This window comes from Macrosteles quadrilineatus, unplaced genomic scaffold (genome assembly GCF_028750875.1).
Source record: "Macrosteles quadrilineatus isolate MER2022 unplaced genomic scaffold, UCM_ALF_1.0 Scaffold_2__2_contigs__length_208266976, whole genome shotgun sequence".
NCBI classification, from domain to species: Eukaryota; Metazoa; Arthropoda; class Insecta; order Hemiptera; family Cicadellidae; genus Macrosteles; species Macrosteles quadrilineatus.
This window is the reverse complement of record NW_026542595.1, coordinates 152,534,837-152,552,908: the sequence shown is the minus strand read 5'-3', so window position 1 is coordinate 152,552,908 and position 18,072 is coordinate 152,534,837. Positions and strand designations below refer to the sequence as shown.

At 35.0% G+C, this 18,072-nt stretch overlaps 1 protein-coding gene across 2 annotated transcripts in view; it reads right to left on the bottom strand.

Moving 5' to 3' along the window:
• The window catches only part of LOC128986617 (nose resistant to fluoxetine protein 6-like), a 42,894-nt gene that overhangs the window by 14,887 nt on the left and 9,935 nt on the right, over nt 1-18,072 (bottom strand). For both annotated transcript variants that reach the window (XM_054407071.1, XM_054407072.1), the window contains exons 3-8: nt 14,836-15,047; nt 12,830-13,041; nt 10,567-10,655; nt 9,892-10,082; nt 2,288-2,448; nt 915-1,083 (exon numbers count right to left, since the gene is read on the bottom strand). In XM_054407071.1, coding sequence (XP_054263046.1) covers nt 915-1,083; nt 2,288-2,448; nt 9,892-10,082; nt 10,567-10,655; nt 12,830-13,041; nt 14,836-15,047 — 1,034 coding nt within the window. The remainder of the gene's footprint in view (nt 1-914; nt 1,084-2,287; nt 2,449-9,891; nt 10,083-10,566; nt 10,656-12,829; nt 13,042-14,835; nt 15,048-18,072) is intronic.

The window sequence follows — 18,072 nt, the reverse complement described above, 5'->3', positions numbered from 1 at the left end:
TCCATAACTATCCCAATTATAACCCCTTGTATTCAGACCTTTGTAATGTACTGTTTTGCTCAATTAATTTCCTGTTCACAAACAACAAATATTTGGCATACTCGGCAAACTCAAGCAGGCCTTTTGAAGTTGCATCGTATATTATTGTTTTTGTTAGTGACCGAGCTACCAAAAGTTGCTACCGGCGTTTACAGCGAAATCAAACATTTGCAATTCAAATGATTCTATCAAACGCCGTTACAAAACACTGTTTCTGTGTTTAAAACAAACACAACAACATCGTAAAACAAGGTTCGACAAGTTATTGTTTGTTAATAATAAACAAATATAAATATCCAATTGTGCAAAATTAACTAGAGGGTTTGGGGTTAAAATTACATCATATAAATTCTACAGAAAAACATTTGGACAATGTAAAATGTTTATAGTTAAATACATTGTTTACTTTTTAGGGGAAAGTTATTGATTTCTGTTCGAAGTTTTAATTAGTTAAAATTATAATCCACACATCCATTGATAAAAAATAATTGCCTGACTCAAAATGTTCAAAAATTACCTAAATCTATGCTATTAAAAACCAAGACTTCAGCCCTCACTCTACAACAACAAAACACACTGCCCATACTTAAAATAAATTTGGTTGTTTTAAAAAAGGCTCTACCCAGTTTTGTCAAAAGGAATTACAATTACTTGTACATAATTACGTTGGGTATATATTTATGGTAATGTAGTATACATTACTTTACATCTGAATAGTTTCTGTATTGTCGTTATAGAAGTAAGTGAATAAAACTACACACAAAAAGTCAGTGACCTGAACCTAAACATGATCTGGTCCAGATATGCCTAAACCAGCACTAATGAAGTTTCAATTCCTATGGCACAAAAGTTGAACTTGGTGTTTATGAGCTCACCATTTTGTCACCTCCAAGGTAGTTGTTAAGGAAGAGCAGGTTCACCCACCAATACTGACTGCACTGGTCTTTTTCTCTTCGCACTACAGCGTTCCACAAGGGGCCACTGCCGATCTTGTAATATACAGTGGCGTAGAAGAATATAACTGTGGCGTAAGCGGGGACTAGCCTGCAAGAATATGTTGTATTTCAGTTTATGGACTTCTCCTATGCTAAGTTTTTAACGCTACGTTTCTGGGGGTGAGGAAACTCATTCCGTTTTCAAGGTGTAGGTTGGGTTTCGTGTGGCGTATTCAAGTGGTGTTGTCCGCAAGTTGTGGGGATTTTCCAGTTTGGAGGCTTTGGAGTGATAAGTGTAGTTGTGTTTGGTTTTAGTTACGTTGTGTGTATACTTGTGTTTATTTTTAGGTTTTTTGTGTTTTGTATACATTTTAGGTTAGGTAATAGGCCTATATCAAATGTAATCTATGGTTGGAGAAAAACATTAGGTAGGTTAGGTTTGGTCGAGTAGTTAGGTATGTACATTAATAATAGTTAGTCACTTGAAAACGGGATTTTTATTTCCTGCTGAAACGTAGTGTAGTCAAAACACTTAGATTAGGACAAAACACTACAAGATTTGATTTGAGAAATTTTGAGTTTAGACAAAGAGAGATAACTTTTTGTCATGAATATGTTGGAGAGGAAACTAAATTTTTGAGGTTTAAGGTATGTTTTGGTGGTGTATCTCTAGTCAATGGTATCATTTGAATACCGAATATATCGTGTATCCAAAAAAGTCCCACCCCTTGTTATGTTTTTATTAATAGCGATAAAATTGGAATATTCAGGGAATGTTTATAAGATCAAAAGGGGGAGTTTTTGGTGTATGTAAATTTTCACCCCCCCCCCAAAGGGGTTTGGGGTAAGAAGAAATTTTCAAAAAGTAAATCAAATGTATCGAGTTATACATAATCGTAAATGTCATAATAAAAGAAAAAAGGGTGCAAACTAGAGGTCTCTACGTCAATCCTATCAAAAGTAATGGCAGTTCACAGTTTTAATTTCCCCCTCCTTCTTGAGAAAATCGTGTTTTTTTTACGGCTATAGCTTGAAAACGGTAAGAGCTAGCAAGGTTTTCAAAGAATTTTCATGACCATGAATTAAATTATCTACAAAACACTTTTGAGCTTTTTCTTTTATTATGAACTTTACATTTATACACCAAAAACTTCATTTTTTATAAATTAACAATCCCTGAATATTATAATTTTATCTCTATTAATAAAAAAAAATAACAGGGGTGGGACTTTAGGGACGCATGGTATAACTGACGCATACATTTAGACTATGTGCGGTTAGTAAAGTACAAATATATTTTGAACTTTTATTACCTGACTAGACGGTGCAAATAGACTTTAAACGGAGAGATGTAACTCTTGTCCAACTGCAGAGATAGAATTACGCCCAACAGAAATGCGGATAAGAAGAAAAATACGTCACAGAAGAGATCCATATGACCCGTCCACATGGAGAGTAGGTAGTGCCGGAACATCTGTGAACAGTTCAAAGGTGAGAAAGAAGTGAAATATAGTTCAAAGGAGGTTTGGATCTTTCCTCAAATAAAATATACTAGAGGTCGTCCAGTGGTCGAAGACACAACCAAAAATATTAATGTACAAACTTCTCTATTTCCCCCCCCCCCCAAGCTACAGGCTAATATCTTTCTAACAGTATACGTAGATTTTCCCTGCCATGCACATGGGTCGAGAAAAAAGGTTTTAAAGAAACATGCTTGCCTATATAAATATTAAATAAAATAAAAAAGGTTTAAATATTTTTTTAATGTTTATAGCAGAAAATTCGGGATGTTGTAAAGTCGGCAGGAGAGGAAATCCAAAGCGAAGAGAGTAGTGAAATGTCTTTATTCATATGAAAGATTGGAGAATTGAAATGCGATTAAGGGAAAATAGTGTAAGTAAAAACGCTTTTAACTGAAAATTTGTGATAATCTGGTTAAATAATTCTTTGCAAAGTTTTACTGAAGTTATTACACGTTCTTGACGATTAGGCAAGAGAAAAACAACTGACCATGTTAGAATGAAAAAAAATTTAGGTCAAACACAGGACCAAAATTAAAATTAAAAGAGTTGAAGGAGAGGGACTGTAAAATCTCTATGTTTTAATAGATTTCAATAATACAGTGGGTAACAAAATTTTTCATTGTATGTACAACGTCTACTTTGCCGTTGTTAAGAAAACTAAATTAATTGCTTAAAATATGCTTAAGAAATAAAGTAATAAAAGCTTGAAATTTTAAGTTTTAAATTTTATTCTTAATCATTGGTGGGTACTTCAATCAAACTCACAATACAATAATTATTGTTCCTTGTGTTTTAAGAACGCATCTAGAGTTAAAATTATATTAAATCATTAGTTTAGATTCGGAATTTTAAGTACGTATTGATTAAAAAGCATTCTATTTTTTCTATTTATTGCTTTGGAATTCATAAAAAGTATTTATAAATAATGACATTTTTGTATTCTTAAAAATAAACGTGTTTAATCATTTTTAACCGACTTCCCCACTACCAACAAAAGGAGGAGGTTCTCAATTTGTCTGTGGCGATGTTTTTTTTTTTCTATGTATGTTCACCAATTTCTCTGTGATTCTTTTACCGATCAGTGTGGTTCCACCTCCAAAATAACCAGGAGAGTTTCTATTTGGTACCTTATATATTATGTTTAAGTATAATATTAGTTTCGGTGAAAAATTCTGAAAACTTTAAATATTCAACATTTATTTTGTTTACATTTGTGCAGATTGTTTACATTTGTGCAGAGAAGGCAATAAATAAAAATAACATTCCTACAGCTGTTAGTTGAAACCATTTAAATGAAGCTACAGACAATTCTTCATGAAACAGTTGCTTCATATTGATCAATAAACTATTTCTTGCCATGGAGCCTAAATTAATTACATTGAGAAAAATGCTTTTTGTTTTGGTTACTGTTGTATTAAGTCTGTTCTTCTACTCATATGATTTATTTGTGTTTAAATATCTTTTGTTGACAGATGATTTTTGTAAACATGTTTTTGTAAACATTGGTTTAGTTTTGAAATAGAGTTTGTTGAAACAAGATGTGTGTTTAATATTCTTGGATTAGAAATAGAACAGTTACTATAGAAAATGTATTTTAACGTTTGACCTGATTTGTGTATACAGTAATTCTGTTTTTAGTATTGAATATTCTGACTTACAAAAACATATATGTTTCAGTGAATAGCTGTATGATATCGACAAATAAAGGTGTATTGTGAAAACCAAAGCATTCGTAAAACAGGTCTAAATATAAATTAAATGCAATTATTCCTTACACGACCTAAGAAGTGTGACAGTGCATAATCGTCAATTGTCTTAAAAGTGTTAAATATTTTAATTACTAAACATGCATTTGCAGATGTGGAATGTTTATTAATATTCTCTACCCAGTTACTATTATCATATCAGTACTATTATGCCTGCTTCGGAAAGTCCTAGGGGAAGATGATTTGCAATTTCGACTAGGCTATATCTTGATCAAACAAAACCCCCTACATGACTTACACCACTTTTAGCTGAACCAATCTTTCATATAATATTTTCCAAAGGTACTATACGTGTTAACGACCAATTTTCCACTTTTGAGAGATTGTTTAGTGCTGGTAGCTGAGGAATAACTTTCATATTGTTCCAAAAGGCTTGAGACGTTACTGTATTTCTTTTTATAATGTAAAAGTACACCGATTGCAGGAAACGATGATGTCTGACATTTCAATGTATCTAGAAAAGACAATTAGTTTTTCATCAGGCCTAATGTAATGGACAACTCTTTCTTTCTTAAGGAATATCTGAAAATGTTTATTTTCATAACCAATGATTATGTAACCTCAACAGGTGACTCAAGCAGTTTTAAAATAATTATTGTTCTGTGGAGCTTTTGATTGTTTCAAACAGTTTTGCTTATCAAAAAACCTCAAGTGATTGATATATAAAAAATTATACAGTCACTAAAAATCATGAAATAATTTCTTTTTGTAAAAAAATACAACCGACTTCAAACGCTCTAAAAAGAATGAAATAATTTCAATAAAGTAAACTTTTGTATTAGGCAAGCTCACGTATTTCAAGTCGGCGCGGCTCAAACTGCAAATATGATTGAAATTAAATATTGTGTGTGTATTTTGAAAATCAATAAATTGTAGCTGGATAACATAAATATATAAAAAACATACTGAACTGCTTTGTTTATATATTAAAGGAAATATTTTCTTGTATTTTATGTTTACTTCAGAATAAATGCGTTATGAAAATAACACACACAAATGTTCTATATGAATAGGAAAATAATTTAGTTTGATATTATGATAGGGAAAAGAAGCTAGTTTAGTATTAAAACGTTACTTTTCAAAGTTAGAAACATTTAAATGCGTTATAATCTTTTTAAAGATACTCGTTAATACCACTATAATGCCGATCTCTGATTACGGTAATAAAATAACACTTAACGCATAACTATGAAAAACACATGCAGATTAACACCTTTAGTTATAGACTAGTGGCTTGTAGGGACATAAGTCCCTAAAAAGCTCAAATGTAAAACAACTTTTTGCAATACCGGTATTTAAACAAACTCAGAATAACATTATCTATGTGTCTGAATAGGCATCCCTACACCATATCTTTTGTGTAAAAACCAGTTTGTTGTTCTTCTTTGTTTGCTTTTGTTGATGTCATTTTCAATAAATAATTTGAATCACTCCAGTGGTTTAACATGAAAAGGCAGCAAACATATCATTGTTTGTGAATAAATACTGGTTTACTAAGGTAGCTTTGGTCTTGTGGTTAATGAGGATAAATAAAAGCTTCCCTGTTTGGAATTTTAAAAATTCATTGGAGGTTCGCATTCAGATGAATTGAAGACGCCTGCAATTGCATCTGCAGTAGGCTTATTATACCTACGGCGATCCATATTTATCCTGTCTACAAACCTAAGTTCTAATTCACTGTCACCTTGTACAACCATTTCTTCCGAAGCTCTTTTGTAAATTTGTGCAAATGGATTTTCTAATAGAATTTCAGCTAGTTTTGACAATATTTCAGGTTTTAAGTCACTATTTTCTCGACGCCTTTGACGAATTTCTGTTGCTGTTGATGTGTCAATAATGTACAATTGGCCATACATGGGGTCTTCATCATGTTGAGGCTGCAAATCTGAGATTGAACGATAAATCTGTCCTTGAATTTTGAAACAGTATGGTCCTTTTCCTGGAATATCTTTCTTACTGGCTGAAAAATAAGCAAAAGCCATCGCACTGTTGCATTGTCGAATGAATTTATACAGTTGTGGGCTCTCTTCAAACAAACTTCTAAGTTCTACATTAGTTTTTGACTGAGGAAGGTGAATAAGTCCGTTATGGCAACATGTCATAAAATGATTAGCCTATTCGTTAGTTCTTCTCTAAAATGAAGAGCACTACATTGAATGCACTCTTGGTCCAGTAATCCTGCATCATGGATCTTTACATTTCTCTCGTCTACCATGGGTCTCCTAAAAAGGGGTTGTAACATATCTTGATTAAGTTCGTCATTATCTACTCTTGCTCTCCTACGCGCACTGTCATTCCTATGAACAGTTCCCCGCCTTTGTGGTATTCCCCTGGCGTTCATATTAATTACAGTACTTATAATGAAAAGAATATATATCCAGCAGCCTACATACTAAAACATCTTGAATCCCTGGTGATTTTATAAAAGTATGATCGAATATGATTACTCTACGTTGTATACTGTATTCACTGCACTAAAAAAATTACTTACGAAGGAATGCAAATACACCATTTTAGAACCAATAACATTTATAGGTTATTTTAGTTGTATAAATTTACACAACCTTAACCTTAAAATGTGTAGAAATATAAAGAAAACAACATCATTTAAAATAAACTTGAACATATGATTTAAAAATAAAAACAAAACAGAAGTTAGATTTAATTTTGACTCTTTGATTATTTACACAGAATATTTATTCTATGTCGTTTATTCCTTTAACACGACAATAACGTAAAAGCATGAAAAAATGAAACTTGAGTATATGATTTAAATATAAACAAAGAATTTTCCGACTAATCTTCAATATTTCAGTTTTATTATAGTATACATTTCATAATTGACTGGCTAAAAGTAAACCAAATGCGTGTATTGATCACTGTTTTCAAATCTGTGGCACAGCTGTTTTAATTTCAAAAGATGTAAACAAATTAAACCCCATGTTGTTTTAATGGGAAAAGTTTTATTCTGTTGTGAATTTATGGTAAAAAAAAAAAGAAAAATGGATGGTTTTCCCTCAAAATTCACGTCAAGACCTTTAAAATAAGACCCCTCCCATCCTTCTACGGCCATCCAGTCACTCACAATTTCTTTACAAAAATTTGACTTACGGAATTATATATATAGACTAGCTGACCCGGCGAACTTCGTATCGCCTAAGTTATAGGTTTCCCCTAAGACAGACCGATGGAAAACCCGGCAGACGTTGTCTTGCCTTTGACTATTTATAATTTAAGTACCGTTACGTTTAATTTTCAAGATGATCTCGTTCGCATCGCTCAATCACGTCCTGGTTGAAGTTCGTTCGCTACGCTCACTCACCTTTGGGTTGGAGCTCGTTCGCTACGCTCACTCACCTTTAGGTTGGAGCTCGTTCGCTGCGCTCACTTGCCTTCAGATTAGATGTTCGCATCGCTCAATCACGTCCTGGTTGAAGTTCGTTCGCTACGCTCACTCACCTTTGGGTTGGAGCTCGTTCGCTACGCTCACTCACCTTTAGGTTGGAGCTCGTTCGCTGCGCTCACTTGCCTTCAGGTTAGCTCGTTCGCTACGCTAACTCGCCTCCAGGTTGAAGTTCGTTCGCTACGCTCACTCACCTTTTGGTTGCAAATTAGCTGTTGTCATAAATGTAAAAGAAATAATAGTGCTGCACCCTGTTGGTAATCCTTGTAACTTTAATGCTATTGAACATCATAGAACAGAACCAACTTGTTTAATTGAAACAGCTGTTAAGATTCATTAATTCCATTTCTCATAAGGTTAACATGGGAAACTCCAGAGCCACTGGGGCGGAGCCCTTTTAAGAATTTCGAAACGGGAAATAGTTTACGTCCGATTCGCATACCTACAGAATTTACACACCAAATTTCATAACGATCGGTGAAGTCGTTCCGGAGGAGTTTGCAGACAAACACTGTGACACGAGAATTTTATATATTAGATAGTCACCTGCAATATGGACACCCTCTTTCAATTTTGTATCAAAAATCATCATAGAGCCGCGCCGACTTAAAATACGTGAGCTTGCCTAATACAAAAGTTTACTTTATTGAAATTATTTCATTCTTTTTAGAGCGTTTGAAGTCGGTTGTATTTTTTTACAAAAAGAAATTATTATTCATTCACCTTTCATAAAATAAAATATATCGTCAAGGTTACTCAAACAGATCCAAACAAACCAAAAGTATGTTTAACAAGTTTGAAAACAAACACTTAACCCTTTCCCAAGTTTGAGTGTACTCTTTAAACTAGATCGCGAGTTGTTTTGATTTTAAACCCTCGCCGTTGGTAATCCTTGGGCAAATATAATAGTTTTAATTGCTTCCAGAATCGTTAAGAGTTTATAAACAAATCATCAAACTTAATAAATTATAGTATAGTCATTTATGGATTCTAAGAAAATTGATGATCCAGTTAAGAGCAGATTTTTTGCATATGTAATAATATGAACGTTTAAAAATCTATACAGATTTTGACATAACTTTGAAGATCTTACTAAAACGAGTCATTAAAACAGCGTCATTGTTAACTAACCAAGTTTTCAGTTATTAAACGCTTTTCAGTTTAAATATTTTGTCCCCAAGATGCCAACTCTCAGGCTTGAGCATTTCAAGGAAATTTGAAGAGTACACGTTGCGTCAGAATGTACATCCGATGAGCTTGAAGGTGAGCATGTTTAGATATATGACCCTCACATAAGCCATTTTAAGGAAATCCAAAGGCCACACCATTCGATTTCCAAAGAAAACATGGTGATTAAAGATACCTTTCTGGGCATAAAGTTGTAATGTGTAGCTACAGAAAATCCTTAAAACTGGTGGTTGTTAATCAATAAAAAAACGGGGTAAAATTGAAAAAGTGAATTTGCATGTAACCTTTTGTTTAAAGCTATGAATACGCAAACAAAGATGTGAGGAAATAATAGAGCATGGGGAAAAGAGTTTCTAAGTCAACAAACTATTTATGTGGCACCACTCAACTAATTAGATTTTTATTTTATGCCCCCAATCATATTTTATAGAACAGAAAGGTTTTCAACATTACATATACTTCTACCTAAAGCCCACTCTTGATTTTAACTGGCTCAAGCAACCTTTATTTTAACATTAGTAAAATTGAGGAACTTTAAATGTCCCTTAGAGTATTTTCTAGTGATGTGGGGTTCCTAAAATGCATTAACAATTAATTTTGCCAACATTACAGTGTAAACATTCCAAACATAAAAACATTCTTTTATACTCATTTGATACTCTTTAAGCTTTAATTGTTCTTCTTTGTTATTCTATACTATGTGTTCTTGTTAGCTTCTGGTGATGTGAGGCCCCCAAAAAAGTAATTTTGCCTACATCATAATCATAGAGAGTTTAACCACAGCCTCCTCTAATACAAGACCGCGGTGAGACAAAAGTGACAACGTCGCAGCCCCGGCCTACCACTCATTCGTAATGGATTGCGCTCTGTTTATCTTTACACAATTGTTTATACTGTATGAGCATGGCAATAGGCCGGCCGGCGTGACGGTGCCACTTGCTAACACCACGGTCTTGTATAAGAGCAGGGTATCATTTAACTCAACTCCAATAACCCCCCCTGAATCCGAAGATGTATACCCCCGATAGTTTACTTACATACTCCACGTCCTCATAGTTTGTGATAGGAGCACACATGTAGGACCCGAAGCGGTGGCCGAGCACTATGAAGAGGAAGGCGAAAGAGTGAACCCCGTAGAGTGTGGAGAGGTCTAACTCCGCCACTCCTTGGTCCCTCCGCAGCAGACTGCGAAGTCCTCGGTACGCCGACAAACACTGCACGTAGTTGGCTGTGGGGTTGGTGAAAAATAACATATTTGAGTTATTAATTATACTAGTAAGGAATTATTTTTCATTAAAAAGAAATCATCAGTAAAACATATTTTGGAATTTGCATTGTTATTCTGTTTTGTTAATAAATATTGTCTGGATTAGGATATTACATTTTGACGAAACCGATTGAAAATAAAGTAAAGTATCATGTAAAAATAAAAATAAATGTGGATTTGGATAATTATTGTATACAACTGCTTTAATTTTACTATTTATTAAAATAATCCCCATGTGTTTAAGCTGTTTTTAGCGAATTTCTCTGTAAGGAAGTAGCTATTACCGTAGGTGGCACGGTAGGACCTAGGCCCGGGACCGATTTACTTTTTCATTTTAATATCCCCAGAGGCCAAAAACACAATTCATTCAAATTTTTAAGGTTAATATTAAGGTCCCTATCATTGATATTATTATTTAACTTTATAATTGGAATACATTACATACCTGGAGGTGAGTGACCGTCGTATTCGTATACGACTAGATCGTAAACCGTCGCTGACGTCACTACGATGAACACACTCAGCATTACGACACTGTAAACATATAATATGACGTCATGATAAAACAATTAGAACATAATTGAAACTATAATCGTGATACAGAACAAAAATCACCACCGTTTATATTGAAAGCTTATTTTATATTATTTACAAATAAGAGTAATTAAAACGCAGTTTAAGAAGACCTACTTTCATATAAATGACGTTGGATAATTAAATCGTTGAAATCATTTTATGACTAAAAAGTGATGAGGAATCCATTTAGAATTCCAGGGCGAAAGTAAACGAATGAAATAAAATTTATTTACATCATTTTATGACTACGGTGAAATTTAATTTAATGTCAATCAAACTGTTCCATACTGCTTTCTTTTACATTTTAAAGCAAAACTTTGCAATATTTTTCATTACCAGTACAACAAAATAACTACATTCCATTTTACCTGTATTATTATAATTATTTGGGGTTGTAAATGACATAATTCTGACATATTCGGATTATTCATATAAACAACAATATGGCGTAGAATAACCATTGGTAACAGATTAATAAACGTTAGCCACACTATAAGTATCGCTACCTGCAGTTGTATACGATTGCGTTAGGTAATTTTATGAGCAGTCTAGAATTGTGAGGGAATCGCTTTCTCAAGGAAGACCAATCACTATTTCACGGTTGTTTTGAAAAATGGTTTCGCACGCCCACTGCTCAAGGTTGCATCCAAAACAATCATGTGTGTCTAAACGACGCATTGAATATTGCGTATTAAAATATTAATATAAACCATACCTGTGCAACGCCCCACAATTATCGTCGCAATTGTGTTTCTTCAGGTCTTTTTCATCATTTACAAATAGACCCTATCATCTGGCATTTCTTTTCAAAAACTATTTTCTTTTGCTATAGTTATCTGACAAAGTGGACTTCCTTGCACTGGTTGTAGCACGCAAAGTTAGCACGCAAAGTAGCTAATTGCTGCACTTACGTTTACCGCACTCGTTTTTGTCTAACTCCGGTATTCCAACCGTAACACAACACAGCGTGCTTTTATTAGCCACATGATTATGCGTAAGCTTGAAAAAGAGTTGATAGCACAAAGATACTAAGTCTACGATCAGCTAGTGCAGCGTTGCGTTTCCCATTTCGTCCGACTAATTATTTATATGCTTTATAGTAACTGTAGGAAAATATCATGTGTAACGCGAGCGCAAAGTGTACCACTTCGCATAATAGTTACACAAAAAACTATTATTTATGGTTTTACTTCATGTATTAACAGGAAAAGTACTGTAAAGATACACTCAGTATAACAAAATATGTCTCCTTTAACCACTCTATATATTCACACGAATTTGTACTGTAAACATTACAAGTTAAATTTAAAAGTCTATGGATCCTCTATAGACACTAGGATAGTGTCTGGTTGAAAAAATTGGAGGACTTTTTGAAGGTTTGGTAGAGCCTTGGCACTGCATCTAGCTATCCTTGGTCTTAAAATGGTCCTGTAATTTCCCTGGTTTTACTGACATATAGATCATATCTATTTGGACTATCAGTAAAAAGGTTCTATAATAAATAAATTTAAACTTATCCATCATGAAGTTATAAACTAGCTGCGTTTTGTGTCCATTTAAAAGGGTCGATCTTATAACTATAGTCTGTATAATATAACCTGTCTCCTGGCCCTCTATCTGGAACTGACCTGATTACCCCAGGTATACGGAGTGTCAGAAGACAGTTTTCATAATACAGAGTGTAGAAATATTATTAAATGTTTCAGGTGAGCAGTGTGAAGAACGTTCTTCACGAAAATCCAAGCAATAATGAAAATTGCAAATAATCCATCAAGCTCCCACAATCCACCACAATCCGCAGCTCCATCAATACGAACACCGATGCAGAAATTTGTATCAAAGGTGTACCACAGTGAGGTAAGGTACAAAGGAAACTTGCTTATGGAAAGACCGTACGCTTTACCCTATGGCTTGTCGTGTATTTGTGCCGGGCATGGAAGAGCCCAAGGAGGACTGTGCGGAAATTCCTGTCGCAAAGTGTCTTCCTTCACAGTGATCAATGTGGTACATTAGGGAGAGGAAGGTGGTGTTGGAATTTTCCCTATACATCAGCGACTAATGCTGGACACTGTTTAAGTATACCAATGAAGTTTTTCTCTGTATCTTACTTCTCTTTGGGTGTACAAACTTACCAGAAAGCGATGTCTCCAGAGGTGAACATATACCCAGGATCATCCCCCCTGGAGCACGCCCCCTCCTCCACCGCCACACTGGCAACACTCTGGTTGGTCCCCTGGATGTACCGAGTCAAGGACACCCGGAGGTCGTCGGGAGTGCACGACGAGGGGACGCAGAGAGCCACTTTCAAACGGTCTAGACGCTGCTTGGCCTTGGATCCACCGTACTGGGGACAAATTTGCAAACTATATTCATGTTTGTAACAATTTAATGAAAATGAAAATACCTGTTACATTGTCCAAATTTATTATGGAAATTCGTCTATGGAAATACAACCAGCTTGTCTTCTTAAAGAAGTGTTCTTCTTTCTTTGACCGATGGTTGTCAGCAGTTTATTTTTCTTTGCTCTTTGCCTTGAGAGATTAAAGGCTGCAAGAGGCTTTACGCTAACTTGCAGCCCTTAAATATGCTTCCTCGTGCAATACTAAGCTCGGCTTCTAGAGTTACGCCATCAAACACTCAATGACTTCCTGGAGGATTACAAATTACATGAATGTCTGAGTCGAAGATCTTTTGTAGCAAATTTGGTATTGTAGTCCCCGGAAACATGCAAACTTTATGCAATGAAGTAGTATTATTGAATCTCCATGTTCGAAAGTTGATATTCCAGTCATAGTTTTAGTTAAAACAGAAAATATTATAAAATAATTTGCAAAGGTTAATCCATACAAAAATTCTGCGAAAGATGTTGAAATAAAATCTAAACCTTACATAAGAGATTTATTTGGTTTCGTAAAATTATTTAAATGTTAACAAAATATTCATTGAACTAGTTAACACTGATTGAGAAGGTAACACAAGTAATCATTTCTCTAAAACTTGATATTCATTTTAGAGGTCTAAATGTAGATTTCTCTTTGTTGCGTACCTGCTTGTAAAAATTAACAAAGCTCATTTTAATCAACTTATAATACAGGATTTCTATACTTTAATTTAAAAAAATTTTGAAATAAGATATTTTTGATTTTTGGATTGTCGTGTTTTTTTGTCTGTCTCGTGCCATCCTCTTGTATGTAATACTATAGTAAATATCTATTCAATCAATAATTAACTATTTGATTGTCAGTTTTATTTGAAGGTCAGTGGGGTGGGGCTCTATAGAAAATCTCTTCTTAATGAACCTCAACTTACACAAGGAAAATACTAACGTTAAGTGTTTGCTACTTTTTGTAGAGTAATTACATCAACTAGCCAATCATCGTGTCATGACATGTCTTTAACAGGTTTAGAATAACTTTTACCGCAAAAGTGGGCGTATAATTACTGAACAAATAGTTATAAACCATTCGAGGTCAACAAACCGTGTCAAAGATTGTACAATTCATCGTTTACTGATTTTTGAAGTGGCAGAGCTTGGTTACGGTAGTGTTACAAACTTCATATTTTAAACGCAAGTAGTAGTTTCTAGTTTTGGCTTTTGAGAGAATAACTGCTAGTAACTTCCTACCATTTAGTGTTTGAATTAAATAATTACCGCACAAGCCCTTGCTTTTCTTTGAGAATACTGTTAAAAACACCTTATAGTTCTGTAAGATTTTTTTAAAACTGGACTTACATCCCTAGGCAGTGGCTTCAATGAAGGAGTGTTGTCTTTCACGGTTGGTTCCACAAAAGATATACTCGTTAACTTCTGGGTTTGACCGTTTCGTCAAGCTCTATTTGAATGCCGAAGTTTTGGAGACGTTAGCAAATTTCCATGATCAGGGATACGCAAATCCAATACTGTAGTGAATCCATCATTTGCATCCTGATGATGGAGATTTGCGATCGTCACATCAACGCCAGCATTCAAAACAGCTCGACGATACGGTCCAACAGAGAAGTCAACGATTGTACATCCCTAAGTGTGTTTCGTTGTAACTTTTCTTGGACCATTATAACATCGAAAAAGTTATCAATCAATTAATTTCAATTGCAGCTCCTACTGTTCGTAGCTCCTGTCACAGAACTTCACACTTACATAAATCTTGTCCCAGGCGGATCCCTGGGGAGGATACTCCTCGGTCTCCGGGTCCAGGGTGTCATGTCCCTTGGGCACCTCGAGGTCCAAAGTGACCAGACAGTACTGAGCCTCCACCGGGGCCCTCACCCCCAGGCATTCGTCAAAGTCGCCCATCTGGATCGTGGTACCTGTCACGAGCCCTACTGCTGTCTTTGCGGAGGCGTCCCACACTGCAGAAATAAAAATTATTAATGACTTTGGTTCAAGAAGATACAAGTGGCATTGATACCTCCTCTATTGAACTTACTTAGTTCTCCATCCAGTAGAAAACCCTTATTCCTAAGTGTCTAAAAATAATGGTGCTTTATTGTAAACGAAAATTCGTTTTTGTAGCGGAGATAGCTTGAACTATAGCCATTGTGACAGTTCGAAAACTCTTCCTAAAATGTCCAGAAAGGATCCCTCTCATCTTAATAGCAAACGTTGGACGAGGACGTTTTGTTGAGCACTCACAGCGGTTCCAACTCGAGTCTTGCGACACACAACACGCATTTTATTGCTTTTAGGTATTCATTTAATCAACTAGTCTGTCACAGTTAAATCTGGTGACCAACATAAAGCATAACCAAATCAAAACACACTTAAAATGACCCTAAATCGAAAATGTTGACGAAAAGAATACTTTCTCCACAATAAATACTTTCTATCACAAGCCACACTGTTCATTTTCAAAACAACAGTGGCAACAGTCGTAGTTTTATAATGTATAACGTTTCTCTTTCGTAGAAACTGGAGACATTAAGTGAACCGATGTCAGTAATTAATTCAATATTAAAAACATTTGGAAGACGCAGATTTCTGACAACTGGTCAGCCTTGAATGGTCGTTTCCTGAGTTGAGCCAGTCGTCTATCTATCGTCTGTTCCATTGAGTCGCAAAACATTGTGACATTTTTGGTGTCTGCAATATTCAAACTTTTACAGCTATCAAATTATTATTCACAGGATTTAGGGAGGCTGCGTTATTTCTATTACGATATAATGTATAGGATTATATCGACAAACAAGTTGATGTATTCGTAATATTGTGGTATTTTATGGCAAAGTTAGGACGTGAATATATTATGTTTATACACAATGTAAAGGGTTTGATTTTTATGTACCGGTAGCATTTAAATACTGTAATTCTTTTATATTTGAACATGTTCACTGTACGTATTACCAAAGACTAGGTAACAAGAGGCAAGACTAACTGAGTAGCCGGTCAATCGTCTTCCATGCCTTCCTAATGTTTCTTATATGGTCCCAACAATGAACTATCCCTAACATAGTTGACAATTTACATCGGGGTATTTATTATGATGCTATATGTAACAAGTTCACGTTAGATTGGTACAGTGTGAGGTTTTGGTCAGTACCCTTTAAAGAAAATTTTATACATTGTCACTGGTGTATATTTACGAGTAGTATTTGTCACACAAAACAAAACTTTTCAACCATTGGTCTCAAGATTTAGAAGGGTCTTACCTAAACCATAAACAAATCATTGATACATAAGGGTGAAATAAAAATTCTGCGAAATCACCTAAAGGTTGTTTAAAATCGTACATTCATTGAAAACCATGTTTTATCCCCTGAGCTGTAATATAATTAAAAATATGTATTTACCTTTTTTAATCTTACATTCGTTAGTCTAAACATTCTATAAGCTAGACAAAACGTAGACATCTAAGTTTTGTAGTCCCTTTTGTAATTTTTACAATGGATTTCAATTTTCAGGTCAATATTAGGTCACACATTAGGTCAAATTTTCCAACAAACCAACAAGCGACCATCAAAGACTCCCCAAAAGATTCGCGCAGACGGAAACCAACCTTTACCCGGATCGGTTTTTGTCCGAAAGAATTCCGTTTTTCCGCAAATGAGGATCCCCGCCTCGGTTGTCAACCAGTTTAGCCGAAGACCGAAGGCCACGACACCCAAGCTATTCGGAGCAGCTGCCTGTGAATAACTGGTTTTTTCTGTAACAGGTTTGATTGCCGTTCCAGGTTTAATAGTCGTAACGCTAAACTCGGGTGTCTCGTGCGAAACGTGAAGGACGGGAAATCGTTCTTGATTGTGTTCGGAGTAAAACAGAAACCGTCAGTCATGCTGTGGGCAAGTCTTGTCATCGTTCTTCAAAATTACTTTCTAAGGAAACGTGTCATCAAGTAACATCCTGATGGGTGTTTGCGAATTCCAAAAAGAATTTTTTCGTTTTAAAGAGGAATCCTTTTCTGGTGGTTCGGAGGAGCCAATGGGAACCGAGAAAGTTGCTTTTGTTACCTTACAACTGTGCCTTCTTTGCTCTTGATTGTTAACTTGTACTTTCCTATACACGTTATGCATGAAAACATATATGCAACCAGTGCACCAGAGATACAACTAAAGTTAGCACTGAATGAGAGAACTGCGAGACGTTGGTCGCCATTTATAGACTACTAAGGGTTAAAGTACATTGTACTGAGTAGATTTTAACCAGGGGCATAGGGGATTCCCCTAGTTGGTGCCAACAAAATAAATTTTACAGCGTCTCAATTTTTTTTTTTAAGTGCCGTTACAATGCTACCTATAGTTTTATGTCTAGCTAAGTATATACATCTCGTTGTTGTGGATACATAAGTGCGTAGTTTTATTAAGTCTTCACACTTTGAAACTCATTTGAGAAACAGAGAATATCATAAATTATCACGTGTTTAGGCAACTAAGCATTTAGAAGGCAAATGAACGGAAGTAAGCAATTAAATCATACACATTATTTTTCTTTGTGTTCCTAAAAGTGTTGTTGTTTTAGATAACTAATCCATTCAAAGTAATTGTCTGGGTAGACTATTTAAAGTATCCGCCTAAAAGGCTGAAAGACAATAGTTCGATCTTGACCATGATGTCATTTGTCATTAGGCCTTCAATTGTGTGTAGCACCCAACAAAGTTTCGACGTTAGATGGACAAGGTCGTGGATTTCTCCTTCTTTGGGCTAAAAATCTTAAACAAATACAATGTCTAATGGCACAGGCAATACAAACTGTCATTGCCTGTTAAATCTTAATTATTCTTTTACTGAAAGAATTTAAAGGCACTACCTGGAAACTACACTCTACTAACTATAACTACACTCTTTAATAACTTTGATTTATTGAACCTCATAGCCATAAACACAGTCAACGTGTAATATACGGTAAGTGAAAATGATAGTGTGGCAGAACCACTAAGTGAGT